This window comes from Vicia villosa, linkage group LG2 (genome assembly GCF_029867415.1).
Source record: "Vicia villosa cultivar HV-30 ecotype Madison, WI linkage group LG2, Vvil1.0, whole genome shotgun sequence".
NCBI classification, from domain to species: domain Eukaryota; kingdom Viridiplantae; phylum Streptophyta; class Magnoliopsida; order Fabales; family Fabaceae; genus Vicia; species Vicia villosa.
Window position 1 is genome coordinate 203,510,410 of NC_081181.1, and position 17,939 is coordinate 203,528,348.

A 17,939-nucleotide genomic window follows, 5' to 3' on the forward strand; every position below is an offset into this window, starting at 1 on the left:
TATATATTTTTTACTGAAGGGTGAGTGTTAGAAGGAGAATATTCTTAATATTCCTCTAAGTTTAATAGTTTTCTATTCCTTGCCATATTCATGGAAGAAAAGCATCCACGTTACTAAATAAGAAAATCGAAGTATAATAATTTTCTATTCCCTGCCATATTTTGTGATACTGTATTCCTCTAATTTAAATAATTTTCTATTCCATGTTCACTGTATGTAGTATGCTTATAGTTCTATATAAAGACATGAAAGAAACATATTCTTCACATCCTACAAAACTCAAAAAAAAGTAAACACTCAAAATATGACAGACGTATATTCATCTTACATACTATCCACAGAAAATCGTCCCAACTTTTCTACCTTTGTGGAAGTTGATAAAATTCCCATCATCGACCTCTCACAAACTAGCCAAGAAAATCTCATCTCAGAGATTCGCAAGGCGTGTGAAGAATGGGGATTTTTTCATGTAATCAATCATGGAGTTCCCTCTGATCTTATCAATAAGGTTGCTAATGAGACCAAAAATTTTTTTGGTCTAAGTATGGAGGAAAAAAAGAAACTGAAAAGAGATGCTATTAATGCAACAGGATATCATGATGCCGAGCATACTAATCTGACCAGAGACTGGAAAGAGGTTTATGATTGTCTTATTTATGATGGAATACAAGTCCCTTGTACTGATGATCCAAATGACTCAGACCTATGGACTCTAACAAATCATTGGCCTCAATCCCTTCCACATTTTAGGTACTCTTACTTTTATCAAATGATTTAAACACTATTAATATAATTAATTAATTAATTAAATAATTAAAGTTTAATGGAGAAATGGAGGTTGGTGAGGTGTTAAAAAAATTAGACAATGATCACATAAAATCAATCTTGACATTCTAAATAAATTCAACAAAAAATCATCATTATGTGTTTTTCTTAGGGAAACAATGAAGGAATATGGTGGTGAAGTTGAAAAGCTATCATTCAAGTTGTTGGAGTTAATTTCATTGAGTTTAGGCTTAGCTGCTGACAAATTCCATGACTGCCACAACAATCAACTAAGCCTTGTGAGGCTCAATTACTATCCTCCATGCCCTTTCCCTGATATGGCACTTGGAATTGGTCCTCACAAGGATCCTTGTGTCTTGACTATTCTTGCACAAGATGATACTGGAGGTTTACAAGTTAAGAAAAATCCAGTTGGTGGTTGGGTTAATATTAAACCTGTTCCTGGTGCATTGGTTGTCAATCTCGGTGATGTTTTTCAGGTGCGATGTTCCTATAATAACAGTTTTAATATTGGCGCACCATGTCATCAACTTTTCCATGTTGTCATGTTATAAGTTTTATACTAAAATAATTATATAAAAACCATAAATTTCAAATTAAAAGAAAAATTAATTAACGATATTTTGTTCATTTATTCAATTGTTTCAATATTAATGCTGGGTGTTTTGTAGGTTTGGAGCAATGACAAGTATGACAGTGCAGTACACAGGGCTGTAGTAAGCTCAGAGAAAGAAAGATATTCTTATCCATTCTTCTTTTTTCCAGGTCACCATGTTATGGTGCAGCCTGCCGAAGAGCTTGTGAGTGAGAAAAATCCTGCAAAATACAAACCATACAACTTTGGCAAATATTACGCTAATAGAACCCACCATGATTTCAACAAAGAAGAGGTTGCCGGTAAAGAAATTTATGACTTCAAGACTTCGGATTAGCTATTAAAAAATTATATGGCTCTTGTTTTGGATTGTTTATTGTTTTTCATATCCTAAGTCTCTTCAAAGACCAAATAAATTGAGTTTGTTTTCAGTAATTTATGTATTCTACTATGACAGTTGATAAGAACTGTCTTGGAACTGTCGGAATGTGTGAAAGGGGACAGTTTTTATGAAATTGTCGTAACTTGTGTGTCGCAAAATAAAGAATTTCTTGTTGTAAAACTTGTCCTCCAATTTAAATAAATGTTTGTTCCTTTGTTTTCAATGAATTTAAATTTGGTTGCTTCTACGTTGTTTTAGAGTTATTTTTAAATGTCATATTACTTAAGTGATTTATATATATATATATATATATATATATATATATATATATATATATATATATATATATATATATATATATATATATATATATATATATATATATATTGCACTTACTCTTTTTTCTTTTTTTAATATATTTGACTATTTAGAAGAAAAATAATTAATGAAGTAATTTCTACAAGTTATTTTATTTTCTCTTATGAACTAGTAAGATATTTGGCTATCACACGAGTTCCATCTAAATTCATATTACACACTGCGATATTTCATTTGTCAGCTCTAAACAATTTTTTGCAGTTCATATTTCATAAATATTCACATAGTTTCAAATACAGATTAGTAATATGCTTCAACGTTTAAGCATTGATTCGTACTTATAATAAATCGTACAATGGATTCTCTAACTTAATTACATAAAACGACAGCAAAAAAAAATTGAAATGGACATTAAATTGAACAGTCAACTAGTGATATCTCATAGATACGTCCACTTTTACCTGTGAATTATGTCTGCAAGGACCTTCATTAAGATGAATAATTTATTGCTGTTAAATTGAAAAATAAATTGAAAAATAAAAAGAACTCTTAGATTAATATATTTGACTAGTATATTAACTCTTTAATGTTAATCGAATTTTGTTAAAAATATTCTACAGGTTAGTCAAAAATGATTATGTAAAGAATTATTATATATGTGTAAAATGTAGTGTACTAATAATTTTAAAGATTTTTATTAGATTAAAAATTTTAATTTAATTAAAAAAGAAAATATATAAATAGAAAGGCAGTGGCCCAGAGTAGTATAACCCACATCAAGCATGCAAGTACCACCATAAAATTTAACAAACATGTCAATTAACATAAACCAACAAACATGTAATAAATTAACATAAACCACGATGTTTGAATCAAAAACTGCAGTTCAAACTTCAAAAACAGCTTATAACAATGAAAGTGTAACAAAAATGACATAATCAAGAAATGAAAGGGCCTTTCAACTATCAAAGAGCTTGAAACTTGTTCTTGTTTGTTGCCAAGTGGGTCTGGGGCTAAAAAAATAACAACAAAAAAGTCTGGTGCAATAGATAAATCAATTTTCAACAATAAAAATGACTAATTTATACCTCTTTATTGACATCCTCTTCCTTCTCACACAATATGAGCTCAATGAAAAATTCCGAACGCAATTATAGTAAATAACTTCTTGTGCTTCTATAATGAATTCAAACTTAAATAATCTACCATGTTATATTAAATCCCAAAATCAAATATAATGGAAAGAATCGGAATATTTTGTGATCTATTTTAATAAATTGAACTATATAGAGACACATTTTATATAAGCCTCATATGATATAGCGTGATATGTAGGAAAAGAACGTACTGCATTTTTTCCCAAGTCTTTCTGAAACTGCAGCCAAAGTTGCCTCGCTCTTGCAGAATACAATTTGCATTAGAAGCTTCATTTGATGATAAGTTGCTGGCATATTTTTAAATTGCGGTTGCGGATGCGGTTGCAATTGCGGATGTTGCGATGCGCAATGCGGCCGTTGCGGCGTGAATTTTTAAAAGGAAGTGTTTGAAATATTATATTGAAAAACACTTAATGTTATGTTTTTTCGTGTTATTTAAGAAGTAAATTGAGTTTTAGAATTCTAATATATTGATTTTTAATGAAAATAATTAAAAAAAAACATGATTAAAATTGTCCTATGAAGTTCCTAATGTATCCGGAAGCGAGATTTTAAAATCACACCGCAATTGCGGTCCAATGCGAGGAAACTTCGGTAACTAATTAAATAAAAATTAATTAAACTACAATAGCTGATAATCTCATTCTCTTTTCATTTCCACGTTTTCACTCATCACTAACCAAACCTTAAAATTCATATATAAAATAAAACCTCAAAATTCCATCATAATTTTTATATTCTATTCTATTTCATGCTTTTAATTTTTCAATTATAAATCATGTTTTATTTATGAAAATAGATAAACTTTATGATTACAAAATGTACTGTTTTTGAGATATTTTTCTATATTTATTTTGTCCAAAACGTATCTTACTGTGATTTTATTTTGTTTTGATTTTGTTTTGATTTTATTTCTATTTTCTTTTTTTTCTAATTAAAAACCTACTCATAAAAAATTCATTTTCCATACTCACATTTACAATTTTATAAATTAAAATATCATTCATACAAAAAGAACTCATCTATTTACTCATTTTCCGATTACCTCCTCACTCACATCAATTAACTCTATTACCTCCCCCACTCACATTAATTAACTCTACATTCTATATCAGCACATCAAATGCCTCATGATCCCACGGTTTATCATGCCTTTTTTATGTCTCTATTTTTTTTTTTAAAGCAAGGAATTATATTAGAGCCAAAAAGAGGCGAGATTACACCCCAAAACAAGTTCGAACAAGAAAATTACAAACCGATTGTAACCTAACTTAAGTAAAACAATGGGTTATTGCTAAACTCAAAAAAGTTGTAATTGGAATGAGTAATTTTCCCTATGAACGACCACCTCCAAACGAGCGATTTACAACTCCAAACGACATCCCTCGAGTTCCAAGAACCGTTATGTTTTATTTATGAAAATAGATAGACTTTAACATTACAAAATGTACTGTTTTTGTGATATTTTTCTATATTTATTTTGTCCAAAACGTATCTCATTGTCATTTTATTTTATTTATTTCATATACATACTTCTCTCTTTGATTTTTTTATTTCTATTTTTTTTATTTCTAATTAACTATATTTTTATTTTCTTTATAGTTGTATTTCAGTTCTGATATGCATATAAAATTGTTCTTTGTTTCTTTATCTATTTTTCTTACCAGGTTCTGTTTGTATCAAAATGAATATTGCAGTTTAGACAATTTTTATTATTAATAAGAATTTTTATATAATTTTCATTATAAACTTCACTTAATTTTAAATTTAAATTGTAATTTTATAAAAATATTTAGTGTTATCTCTTCTCTAGTTCACTTATTTTTTAATTTAAATTTGAACAAATATCAGATATAAATTTTTCCAATTAATAAATTAAATAGATTTTTATTAACCACCACCATCCCACTAATACTTTTTCTTATATAAAAAAATTTTCTATTTTTTTTTTACCCTTTATCTCTTAAAATAAATATTTTTTAAGAAATAAATTACTTAATTTTATAATGATAAAATATAGTTAATTTATGTTGACTTCATATATAAGTTACTTATTAGACATTTATAATTTTTTTTTTAAATTTTTTACGTTCTATATTTTATAATAAATATTTCTTTCAGAAAAAAATTACTTATTCTTTTAATAATAACCAAAATTTTTTATATAATGTGAAAATATAAACACATTTCATTAAACTTTATATAAAATAAACTCTTCAATTAGTTTCAATTTCTATTTTTAATAATAATTATATATCGAGTCTTAATATTTAATTAAATCATATAATTTATATATTTAAAACTTCTTTTTTATCATTAAATCAAACATTAAAAATTTAAATATACATATTCATATAAAAATATATCAAACTATTAAATAAATCTATAATAAATTATCATAATATTGACCCGTACATTGCACGGATAAACGACTAGTATAATATAATATAATATTAAGTATAATATAAATAGAAGAAATTAATTAGAAAAATAAATTAATTTTTCGGATCTATATCATAACAGATCTCGGATTGATGTTTTCAGATCGGTAAAAAACAAAGAGAACATGATGAAGATGATTATGGATAAACTATTGTAAAACGCTCGTCACAAGAGAGATTAGTAAACTCAGATATGTGAAAAACGTAGAAAACATAACGAAGTAGAGAACAAAACGAAGGGGATAGTGTTAAAATAGAGAATTTATGGGAAACTCACTCGGGTTAAAACTCAGATATGTAAAAAAATATTAAAGTTGTTAAGTTTCTTTGACAACTTTTGGCGCCAAAATCTGTGAAGACACTTTTGTAATTATTAATTAATTAAATAAAAACTATTAATTAAACTACAATTAACTGATAATCTCATTCTCTCTTTCCATTTCCACGATTCCACTCATCATTAACTTCCCACTCATGCCATTAACTTCTCATACCCCTTTATTTCCACATTACTAATTAATTAATCTTATATATTTAAGTTGTTAAGTCTCTTTGACAACTTTTGACGCCAAAAATGAAGACACTCTTGTAACTATTAATTAATTAAATAAAAATTAATAACTAAACTACAGTTAACTGATAATCTCATTCTCTCTTTCCATTTCCACATTTTCACTCATCATTAACTTCTTACTCATTCCATTAACTTCCCATACCCCTTTATTTTCACAAGCCCAAGTCCACGGTCTGACCTAAAACTCGGACTGTTAGCCATGTGCTGAGGGTATTATATAAACTCTCTCACTTGAGAGGGTCGGGTAACACATTTTTCATAACCCTGGACACTTACTCGTATCTGTGACCGTACTAACTTGATTGTCGGAGTACCTTGCAGGTACACCCCCCCCCCATCTCCTCTTCCTCGATACAGTGCAAGACGTTCGTGGCCCTGTCTGGTTTTGATTTCTAGGTGAGTACATAATATAAATAAAGAAATATAAAAAATTTCATAAATTTAAGAAGAAATACGAATTATTTTCATCTATGTTTATAACTATATGATGGAAGCACATGAATGTTAGTAACAGTAACAGAGAATCATTGATAGCAGTAGAGTAGTAATAGGAGTTAATAGTAGAAAATGATTGATTTAGCAGAAATAAGTTGACAGTAGTAGTTTCTATTAAAATAGTAGCAGAACGATATTATCAATAAAATAATTAGTACAATAATTAATAGTGGAAATTAGTAAGTAACTAATAGAAAATAGTATACACTATGAGGTAGTAATGTACTAGCCGTAATAGTACGAAATTGAAAATAGCAGTACCGGACAGAAAATATTAGTAGCGTTAGCAAAACATTATCTATGCAGTATAGTTGGATTGTCCCAATAATTATGCGGAATGATTGCGATATATTTCGGTTGAGACCGTAGATTGTATTAAGTTGCTATAGTGTAGATATTAAAGTTATGAATTCGCAGGTTATATCGATGTTGTTGAATTTCCCTAATTCTTGGTAGATATGTTGTAGGCTTATGGCTAGTGTTGTACTTTTGTTGAGTTGTCGTTGAAGTGTAGTTGTTATTGTTGTTGCGTTGATGTTGTTGATATGCTGTTGTTGATAATTGTTGCTATTGTTGTTATGTTGCCCCTAATTGTTGGCGAACATCAAGTTGTAGGCTTATGGCCAATGTGGAATTATTGTTGTGTTGTTGTTGTGGATAATTGTTGTTGCTGTTGTGTTCATAACTTTATTGCATACATAGTATATCAAGTTGGGAGCTTATGCTCGGTTAGTTGGCCTGGATTGGAAAAATTTGAAGTTGAAGGCTTATGCCTTGTTGATGCCTCTATTAATTGGCAAATATTAAGTATGGGGCTTTGCTCAGTTGGTAACACATGCTTGTGCATCGTAATGTGTGACATTTCAAGTTGCATCTCTGAGTTGTTGTGATGATGAAATAGTTGTTATACTATGTTGATGATATCGTTGTGAAGCTAAAACAGATGATATGTTTTGTTGCTAATTTTGTGATGATAAGTGTTGTTTAAAAAGTTGTGAAGTGGTGATTTTGCATGAACTAATTCTAATATAGTATTTATCATACATCCGATTATATTGTTTGATATCTCATCCCTTCTACTTGAATGTTACCCATATGTTGGTAACGTGTAGATAATCCAAAATGAAGGTTGTTTACCTTCATTAGTTCGAGTCAGTGTCGTCACTCTGATATATAACACTCGGGGAGATGAATGCTTGTTGCTTTATTATCGTTGTTGTTTCAGTTGTTGCATTTTAAATTAATCTTATTCAGTACTTTGTGGTTTTGAAGTCGTTTTCAGTTAGACAAGACGTTATGTCGTCTAAGTTGAGTTTGTGATTTCGCTACTTAAACAAGGAAAGTTGTTTTGTTTTCAAAGACTAAATCATGTTATTATCGGTTCATCCAAGTTTCAAGTGTTATGTATTTGTTTTACATGCGGTTAAATACCATTGTTTTTTAGAAGTAAATGTGGCATCCTATTCATATGTTGGAATTTTTTAACTCTGATTTTAAATATATTTGTCAGGTAAATTCGGGTGTTAGACACAACCAGCTACATAATCATGATCTGGTAGGAACAAATAATTGTTCTTGGAAAGAAACAAAAGACGTAAAATGACGAAAAGATATGCAAAAAACTGCAAGGAGATTCCCAACCAAATAAGATAGCCTACTAATTTAGAAGACAAAAAGAGGGGATCACCATGACTCTCACACAAAGCTAATTAGTTTGAGGAGGAAAAACACAAGTCATGCTCATGTGCATGGATGAAGATGGAAGGGGAGAGATTCTTGGAGAGAATCTTTATTCTATTTTCACAATCTTGAATTTTCTGTTCATGTTGAATGTGATTATCAAAGAAAACATGTTTTGAGATTGCAATAAATTAGAAAGTCGAAAAGCGGTTTGATCCAGACTGCTCATGGATATTAGGTTTAGTTGGTTCAGTTCTTGTTATTGTTTTAAAGTTGAGACACCTGAAGGATAGAAAAACACTTAGAAAGGGGGGGGGGGGTTTTGAATAAGTGTGACTTTAAAAACTCTTAAGATAAAAACAATGAACACAATATTTTTATCCTGGTTCGTTGTTAACGAAACTACTCCAGTCCACCCCCTTAGAGTGATTTACCTCACCTGAGGATTTAATCCACTAATCACACAAGATTACAATGGTTTTCCACTTAGATACTCTCTAAGTCTTCTAGAGTATTCTGATCACAACCTGATCACTCTAGGAACACAATGCTTAGATACCCTCTAAGACTTTCTAGAGAATCCGATCACAAGTTGATCTCCTCTACTTATTTACAAATGAATGTAAACAAATTCTTACAAGAGTTATACAATGCTTCTTAAAATCTATAATCACAACTGTGATATTTCTCTTAAAGTTTAAGCTTAATCTCACTAAGATATTACAACAGTAATGAAGTGAGGTTGAAGATGAAGTTTGAGAGCTTTTGAATTTGACAGCGTTTCTGTATGTTTCCGCAAAGTTGTGTATTCAGTTTCTCATCAGAACTTCTATTTATAGGCGTTTGAGAAGATGACCGTTGGGAGCATTTAATATGTTGCGTGATCCGTACAGCATTGCATTTAATGTTTCACTCTTTTGTCAACTACCTCGAGCCTTGCTTTTCCTGCTTTAACTGACTTTGCCTTTAATAGCTTCTAACGTTCCTTTTGTCAGTCAGCGTAGCCTGCCATCTTGTACTTGCTTCTGATCTGATGTTTGTATAAACAACGTTTGAAAATCATCAGAGTCAAACAGCTTGGTGCAGAGCATCTTCTTGTCTTCTGACCTTGAAGAGCTTCTAGCATGATACCATGAGAACTTCAGTGCTTCTGCTTCTGATCTCAAGTTCTTCTGATGCTTCAGTAGACCATGTTCTGATTCTGCTTGACCATCTTCTGATGTCTTGCCAGAGCATGTTCTGATGTTGCATGCTGAACCTTCTAAGTCAGTGCTTCTTGCGCTGATTTTGTGCATACTCTTTATATGTTTCCTGAAATGGAAATTGCATAGGATTAGAGTACCACATTATCTTATACAAAATTCATATACATTGTTATCATCAAAACTAAGAATATTGATCAGAACAATTCTTGTTCTAACAACACCATCAGTAATGGTCAGCATCCACTACTCAAATCATTATGATGACAACTATTAACCACCATTCCCACCACTATCGACCACCACCAACCATAATTGACTATCTCTTTATATGTGTATGATCTCTAATCTAACCATCACCAGACACCACTTTGGTCACCACCAACCATTACTATGATCACTGTTAACCACCATTATGGCTACTGCTAACCACCATGTAGTCCACCATCGAAGAAACCTCGAAGCATCGTTGATTCCAACTTCATCGACCTCCAATCTCCAATCATACCATTAATCACCACCAATAACTCTAATCACCACTCCGACCACCCTAAACAATTGCGTTGTCACTTACAATTATCACTCTCAATATAACTGATTACTATCACTTTGACAGTCAACAATCATCACTCTAACATGCATCTGCTGACAACCACCACTTTTAATCATTATTATTAAAATTAATCTTAAATAAATATATTATACATTTATAATATTCATTATTATTAAAATTAAATAATTACATTATGTATTTATAATATTTATAATATTTTTCAAATTCGTTGATATTAATGGTTTGAATTATGACATTGTTAGAGTTTGACCTAACTAATTCTTACAAAATCGGCTTGAGACTTGCAAACGATGGGTTGCCTATTATCCGATTGATATGCTCTAATATCATATTAGAGTTTGACCTAACTCATCCTTACAAACTGACTAGTAAGGTGACGGGTGTAACTATAAAAACATTTTCAAGATTATATTTCTAACCAATATGAGACTTCAAATGTTTTCCAAAACACATGATCGCCTCCAACGCATTGTTATGCCTAGTGGCGGTTCTAGGGCTCGGCCAGGGTGGGCACATGCCCAGGCTCGGGCCCACTGATATACATCACTCTTAGGCACTTAAATAATACACATCACTCTTTTGTTTATCCTTATAGGAGTATACTTCTTACACTGTTCTTTGTCTAATAATTACCATTGACAACTCTATATAATTGCAATCAGCCTTTTTTGTCACTCTATGGGTTGCACGTTACAAATTTAATTAATATCATATTCATTTTTATTGAAACTAGGAATTTTTCTTGTCACTCTCAAATATCACTAAAAATACAAAAATTATACTTATGACAATTTGTGTAAAACTTTTATGTGAAAGAAGTAAAAATATTTGTACAACATTTAACACAAAATATTTACAAAATATTTTGTTGTAGAAACACATTGCCGTAACTAAGCAACTATAAAGTGGGTTAGTGTATCTGTTTTAAATTTTAACATCAATTAAATTATATAAAAATTCATAAATATTTATCAAAATTAAATTGTGATAAAATAAAATAAAATATATTTATTTTATCACTATAAAAGTGTAGTTAATATACACAGAAGTAGGAGTGGTAAAATAAACCCGACCAGGTATGCATGTCAATTTTTATGCATTATTTTATAGGGATGGTAGAGTGAATCCGGCCAACTAAGCATGCTAAACTTTTCTGCATTATTTTGTATGATGGATCAAGATTTTGGTCTTAAAATCTCTAATAAGTCAATCCGTCGTATTTTTTTCAATATCTTATGAGTACGAATATTAATATAAATTTTTGTAATTTTAAAACTTTAAATGTATAATGTTCACATGCCCTCTCCGCTTCACCTTAAACCCCAAACTCAAACAATAAATTAAACACATACTAATTATGTCTCTTTTGCCCTGTTTTTTTGTCGCATATGCTCGTCTGTCTCCTAATTTTCCGAAAAGAAACATATGACTGAGTTTATGTAAAACTCAACTTAATTGATATGAACCACAATTATTATATCTTTTTTCAAACAAAATGAGCATATACAATCCGAATTTATGGTCTTTAAATTTTTGCCCAGACTTTATAATTTTTCTAGCTCCGCCACTGGTTATGCCGAAGAAAAAATTAATTTACAATAATTTACAATATTTAATTAAAATTAAACTAACTATATATATATATATATATATATATATATATATATATATATATATATATATATATATATATATATATATATATATATATATATATATATATATATATATATATATTAAGTCATTCAACCCGTATCCGTGACGGGTTTAACCCACAAATACTCATTGATATGAAATTTTTTCCATCCCTACGAAGATATACCAAATATTTTGAAAGAAACTAAGCTTTACTTATTAAAAATTTATTCACGTTATGGGACACACTATAATAATATTTGATGTGGCAACAAAATCTGAGCTACCTCGCATAGATATGATTTTTTTGTTAATAATTGAAGTTGTAAAAATATGTCTCCCTCACCATATATGGTCTATATTTAATAATTCACGTGTTATTAAAAGATGCCAGCTACTATTATATGGTCTGTAGGAATGATTCATGTGATTTCTTTGGACCATTAATAATTTTGTGATAAGGATCTGACACTTACAACACATATAAGTTTAAAATAGAAATGTATTTAAGTTGATTATGCTGAATCGATCTTAACACTTTAGTGACTATAAAATTTAAAAACATTTTTAAGAGATCTTAATATATATAAATGCAAGGTTATCATGAAAACAACACTGACCACGTGTTATCGATCATGATATCAACTTTTAGTAAAATTTTAATTGTAATATTTACTAATTTGACCCAACAATAAAATTAAGTAATAATAATAATAATAAACATAATAATTATAATATAATATATTATTATTAATAATAATATTAACAATATATGCTATTATTGACGGTAGGACTCGTGGAAAAGGGTGTAAAAGCTTTTACTTAAAATTGCATTAACTAAAATAATATATGTCATTTGGATAGTGCGTAATAACATTATTTTCCAAAGACTAATTCGAATCGCCTTAGAAGTAACATTATTATTGATATGATCCTGTGTAGAGCGGAAATTTGGAAAGATTTGTCGATTTGTTTTGCCTAGATCTTCGGATCGCCTATGTACTTATTGAGTTTTGGAATATATTCTAACATTTCTTCCAAAAAAAGTAATATTAACATAAATAATAATAAATATTAATAATTTTCAAATAAAAATGGTAAAAAAAAGTTAATAATAATAATAATATATTATCCACTTTAGACAATTAAAAATTATATTTTTTTTACAAAACTTATAATTATTTATCTATTACATGGCCGAAAATAAGAAAAACTAAATTGAACTTTAATAAATATTTATTATAAAAAATAAATATAAATGATTATAAATAATTTTTATATAAATTATTTATAATAGAGAAGAAATACAAAAATCTAAATACAATTTCAATATATATGTATATTTTTTTAAAATATAAGTTAAAAATCTCTCCCTTCTACATTTCAAATTTAAATTTAAATACTAAGTTAAAATTTTAAAATTTAAATTATAGTTTAACATGTTAGTGAGTGATACGAAGATTATAATGTTTTTATAGGTTATTTTTGTTTATGTGATTTTATATAATATTTTAAAGATAATTTCACTAAAATTATTTTAGAATATTAATAAACATTATTATATGTAATTAAACAAATAACATAATTGTTAAATTTTATAATCATATTGAAATGCAATGAAACAAAAATATAATATCAATAGTCAATAAAAAGTATATTAAAAAATAAAAATAACTAAAATGCAACCAAAAAATGAACACAATATTATAATATGTGTAAAATGAAATAATTAAAAACACAAAATTGAGTTTTTATATTATTTTTCAAACTAAGTTACTTTTTACCTAAATGATATTTATATTATAATTAAAAGTGTGGTATGATTAGTAATTAATAAAATATTTACAATTGATATTACAATATTGATATCAACATACAGTATAAAATTGAACAAATAAATACAGTAACTAAATTTTATAATAAGTAATTAAATGAGATTAAGTTATAGTTAAAAAATGGGATAATATTAGTAAATAATGACATATATTTATATTTCATATTATTATAAATTTATTGTTATAATTTTCGTGAAAGTTAAATTTTTAATTATAATTATGATATAAATATTAAATGATAATCCTTTGTAATTTTTTATAGTTAATATCTTTTAAATTAATAACTTATTTTGAGTCTAATAATACCCTTTTACTCGCAGACCCGCTGTGAAAACCCCAAAATACCCTTATATTTCGGAGATGCATATTCGAAGACACCTATTTTTAATCATAAGGGGTGTTTCGGATATGCATCTTCGAAGTCACTCTTTTTTTTATAAAAAAAAAATGTGTCTTCGGATACGCATCTCCGAAAACACCACTTTTTTTATAAAAAAAAAGTGACTTCGGAGATGCATCTCCGAAATATTTTTTGGTTTATCAGCAAACACAAACAACCACTCCTTTCAGTTTTCAGAATACACAAAAATCAACTTCAAAATCATTTTCAAGTGTTCCATTCTACGCATTTCATATCCTACAACTTCAACTCAACTTCCATTCAAGTCTCAAATCTCCATTAACTTGACACTAAAAGCTTCAAGAAATTGTAAGTTTCAACAATCTCCAACTATAGACTCAAAACGTTGTTTTTGTTGTTAGAAATTAGGATAATGCTGTAGGTTGAAGTTATTGTACTTCAATGATATGTTTTAGATGCAAAAAATGGAATTTTGGTTGAGTTAGGGCAAGAAATTGAACTCTGCCAAAAATGGTTGTTTGCATGTAATTTCGGAAGTGAATTTCGGAAGTGTATTTCTGAAATCACCTCAGACCAGTTTCAGATATGCACTTCTGAAATTTGGTCTGAGTTGTTCTTTTTTTTAATTTTCAATTTTGTTTTCTTCATACTCTTACCAGTGACATTTTTTCAAGAAAATGACAGATAATCAGGTACCGACCGCATGACTTAGACAGGGGAGGCAGACACAGATAACATCGGCTGAGCAAGGAGTGACTACGGGACAGGGACGGAGATGAGTCCGAGTCCAAGTCCAAATGGATGAGGCTTGAAGGATCATCATCTGCACTGAGGAGTCGACTGTCTCGGGCGTCTTGCTCTTGTGAGGTTAGTCGGGAGGAGGAGGAGGAGAAGGTTGCCAAGGAGGAGGAGGAGGTACTTGAGGTTCACCCTGAGCACGACGATGCTCAGGACGCACAGGAGGGCGGCTTCTCGGGAGGGCCGTCTCACATATCCCTCTTTATTTACTACCATGACCATGCCGCTCGACATATTTGGGCCGGCGAGGTTTTTTTGCACTTTCTAATTTAAACGTATTAATTACAAGTAGTTCAAATGAATTTATACGGTTTAACTAATATTGTTATTTTTTTGTGGTGACAAAAACGGTCTACCATAAAATCAGTGGACCATTCGCGGAAAATATTTGATCTATTTAAATCGCAAGCTCAGTGGTTTCATGTTGTTGTAGCTGGTTCCGGACTTGGCGGGTTATGCATGACCAGATATAGTACCATAAGCCACGGCATGCATGGGGCATTTGCTGAAAGGTGGAACAAGGAGACCTCGTCTTTTCACTTTCCTGTTGGGGAGTTGACGATCACCCTCTATGATCTTGCATGTCTGCTCCACCTACCATTCAGATGGAGGTTATTGGACCATTCCCGGATACAGAGGGTTGAGGCCATAGAATGGATGGTGGATTATCTGGGTATGGACCCAAATATGGAGGATTATGAGTGCAGAGCGACGAGTGATGCACATATCCGGTTCTCCAGCCTGAAAGAGCTTTATGAGAACCACTTGGTGGCGGCATCGGAGTCCAAGGAGGAGGGTGATGGGGTTTTTGCTAAGTACCACCGTGGTTGCGCTTTGCGGTGTTGGTTCATGTTCTTGGTTGGCAATGCCCTCTTTGTGGACAAAAGTGCAACCTACCTAGACACGACTTATCTCCGGTACTTTATTGATCTGACTATAGTTCACGAGTGGAACTGGGGTTCCGCCATTATAGTATACCTATACCAGAAGCCGAACGAAGCCTTCAACTAGAGGATCAGACAGTTGAATGGCTCTTGCACACGCCTCACAGTACATTTCTTTTTAATTATATCACATTTAATTATATGAGGGAATATCCATTGACATCAGGTGTAAGTCTAACAAACTTACACCAAATCACAACCGATAAAAGAATTGATCAAACGGTTACATTAAATAAAATAAAAATAAAACATATATATATATATATATATATATATATATATATATATATATATGGCCTATTATTTCTCCTAAAGATAGGCTATTTATAAGATCATTTGATCGAATGCTATTAATGGTTGAGATTTGATGTAAGTCTTTTAGACTTATCTGGTGTCAATGGATCCTTCCTTTTATATATATATATATATATATATATATATATATATATATATATATATATATATATATATATATATATATATATATATATATATATATATATATATATATATATATATATATATATATATATATATAGTTGAAGAAGATCCAACCAACTTCTAATCTTGGACTGCTAGATTAATTTAATCACCTTAGTGGACACACAATGCTATCTATTTGTAATTGGTTCCCTTTAAAAAAATTAAACAGTTACCATTTATTTATAAAAAATCTTTCTAAATAAGTTATTACAATACAATATAGCTAAACTGCATTCACTGGGCTAAATTTGTTTGGAGTAAAGACATCCCACCTGCTAGATCGTATGTTTCTTGGAGGCTAATGCATAATAAGCTTCCAACAGACGAGAATCTCAAGTTGTGTGGCTGCTTTCTTCCATCCTTCTGCAGCATTTTCCGTCTCACCGAAGAATCACCTTTCCATCTTTTTTTATCGTCCTTTTGCTATTAACATCTGGAATTGGCTGTCTCAGGTTTTAAACTGCAGGATCACTATTTCTCGCGCCGCAAATATCTGGAAAATTTGTGACTAGAGCTGGAGTCCTCAGTGTGGGTGGTGATTTAGGCTCTCGTTGTTAATACCATTCATTCTATTTGGAGCTGCCAAAACAAAACTAGATTCCAAGACCCTCCTACGTCTTGGAGAAGTGTCGCTACTTTTATCAAAGCCCATGCAAATCAAAGAGATTTTCTGGATCCCTCCTCTTGTTATTGGGTAAAGGCTAATACGGATGGAGCTGCTAACAACACAAATTCTGCTTGTGGTGGTCTCTTCCGCAACAGTTCCGGAGACTTTATGTTTGGTTTCGCTGAGAACTTAGGTAACAACAATGCTTTTTTTGCAGAATTGTCTGAAGCATTGAGAGCTATTGAAATTGCTAAACAGTATAATTGGATGCGGTTATGGCTTGAAACCGATTCTTCCCTAGTCGTCAAAAACGTTCAACAATTTTGCATCTATCCCACGGTCTCTTCAGAATATATGGTCTAATTGTCGTGCCTATAATAGACAGATCCATTTTTTGATTACTCACGCGTATAGAGAGGCTAACTCGTTTGTCGACTTGTTGGCGAATGAAGGCCTTTTTGTAGATGGTTATCACACATTCATTAATCTTCCGCAAAACATTTTGTCTAGCGTTTTGTCCAACAAGTTAGGCCAACCTAACTTTAGAATTACACACTTTTGAGTGACGGTTTGGTTTGGTCCCCTCCTTTTTGTAGCTTCTCTTTTTGATATGTAATATTTACCTTTTATAAAAAAAAATATATAAACAATATAATTTGAGTCATTAGCTTGCAACATAAATTAAATATTATTTTAAATACATGATAACTAAGAAAATGAAATAAAAATTACAATACAAAATCAAAAAGTATGTACCATATATAGTTAATTGAGACTTTGGAAGCATGAGTCCAATGGTAAGTTCTAGGTTCGAAGTGCTTATAGGTATTGTATTAATGATGCTATTGATACCTCTCACCTAAGAATTAAGGAGAGTTGGAATTTGTTATGGAACATCAAGGCCCCACCCAGAGTTAAGAATTTTCTATGGCGTCTGTGTAGAGACTGTGTGCCTACTCGAAGGAGATTGTTAGATAAAGGTGTTAATTGTCCCTCTAATTGTGTTGCGTGTAGGGATGGCGAAGAGAATAGTTTTCACCTTTTCATCCAGTGTTCTAAAAGCATAGAACTG

The 17,939-nt window shown here is 30.3% G+C and overlaps 1 protein-coding gene across 1 annotated transcript; it reads left to right on the forward strand.

Moving 5' to 3' along the window:
• The first annotated feature begins 280 nt into the window (after positions 1-280).
• On the forward strand, positions 281-2,002 carry LOC131647990 (flavonol synthase/flavanone 3-hydroxylase-like). Its single transcript, XM_058917794.1, has 3 exons — positions 281-750; positions 938-1,265; positions 1,458-2,002. Exons 1-3 carry the CDS (start codon positions 305-307, stop codon positions 1,716-1,718), a joined length of 1,035 nt encoding a protein of 344 aa, XP_058773777.1. The 5' UTR covers positions 281-304; the 3' UTR covers positions 1,719-2,002.
• The last annotated feature ends 15,937 nt before the right edge of the window (positions 2,003-17,939 follow it).

Coding starts and splice junctions, on each gene's coding strand:
- LOC131647990 (XM_058917794.1), top strand. CDS start 305: ATGACAGACGTATATTCATCTTACATACTATCCACAGAAAATCGTCCC. Junction 751..937: donor CAATCCCTTCCACATTTTAG/GTACTCTTACTT, acceptor TGTTTTTCTTAG/GGAAACAATGAAGGAATATG. Junction 1,266..1,457: donor ATCTCGGTGATGTTTTTCAG/GTGCGATGTTCC, acceptor GGTGTTTTGTAG/GTTTGGAGCAATGACAAGTA.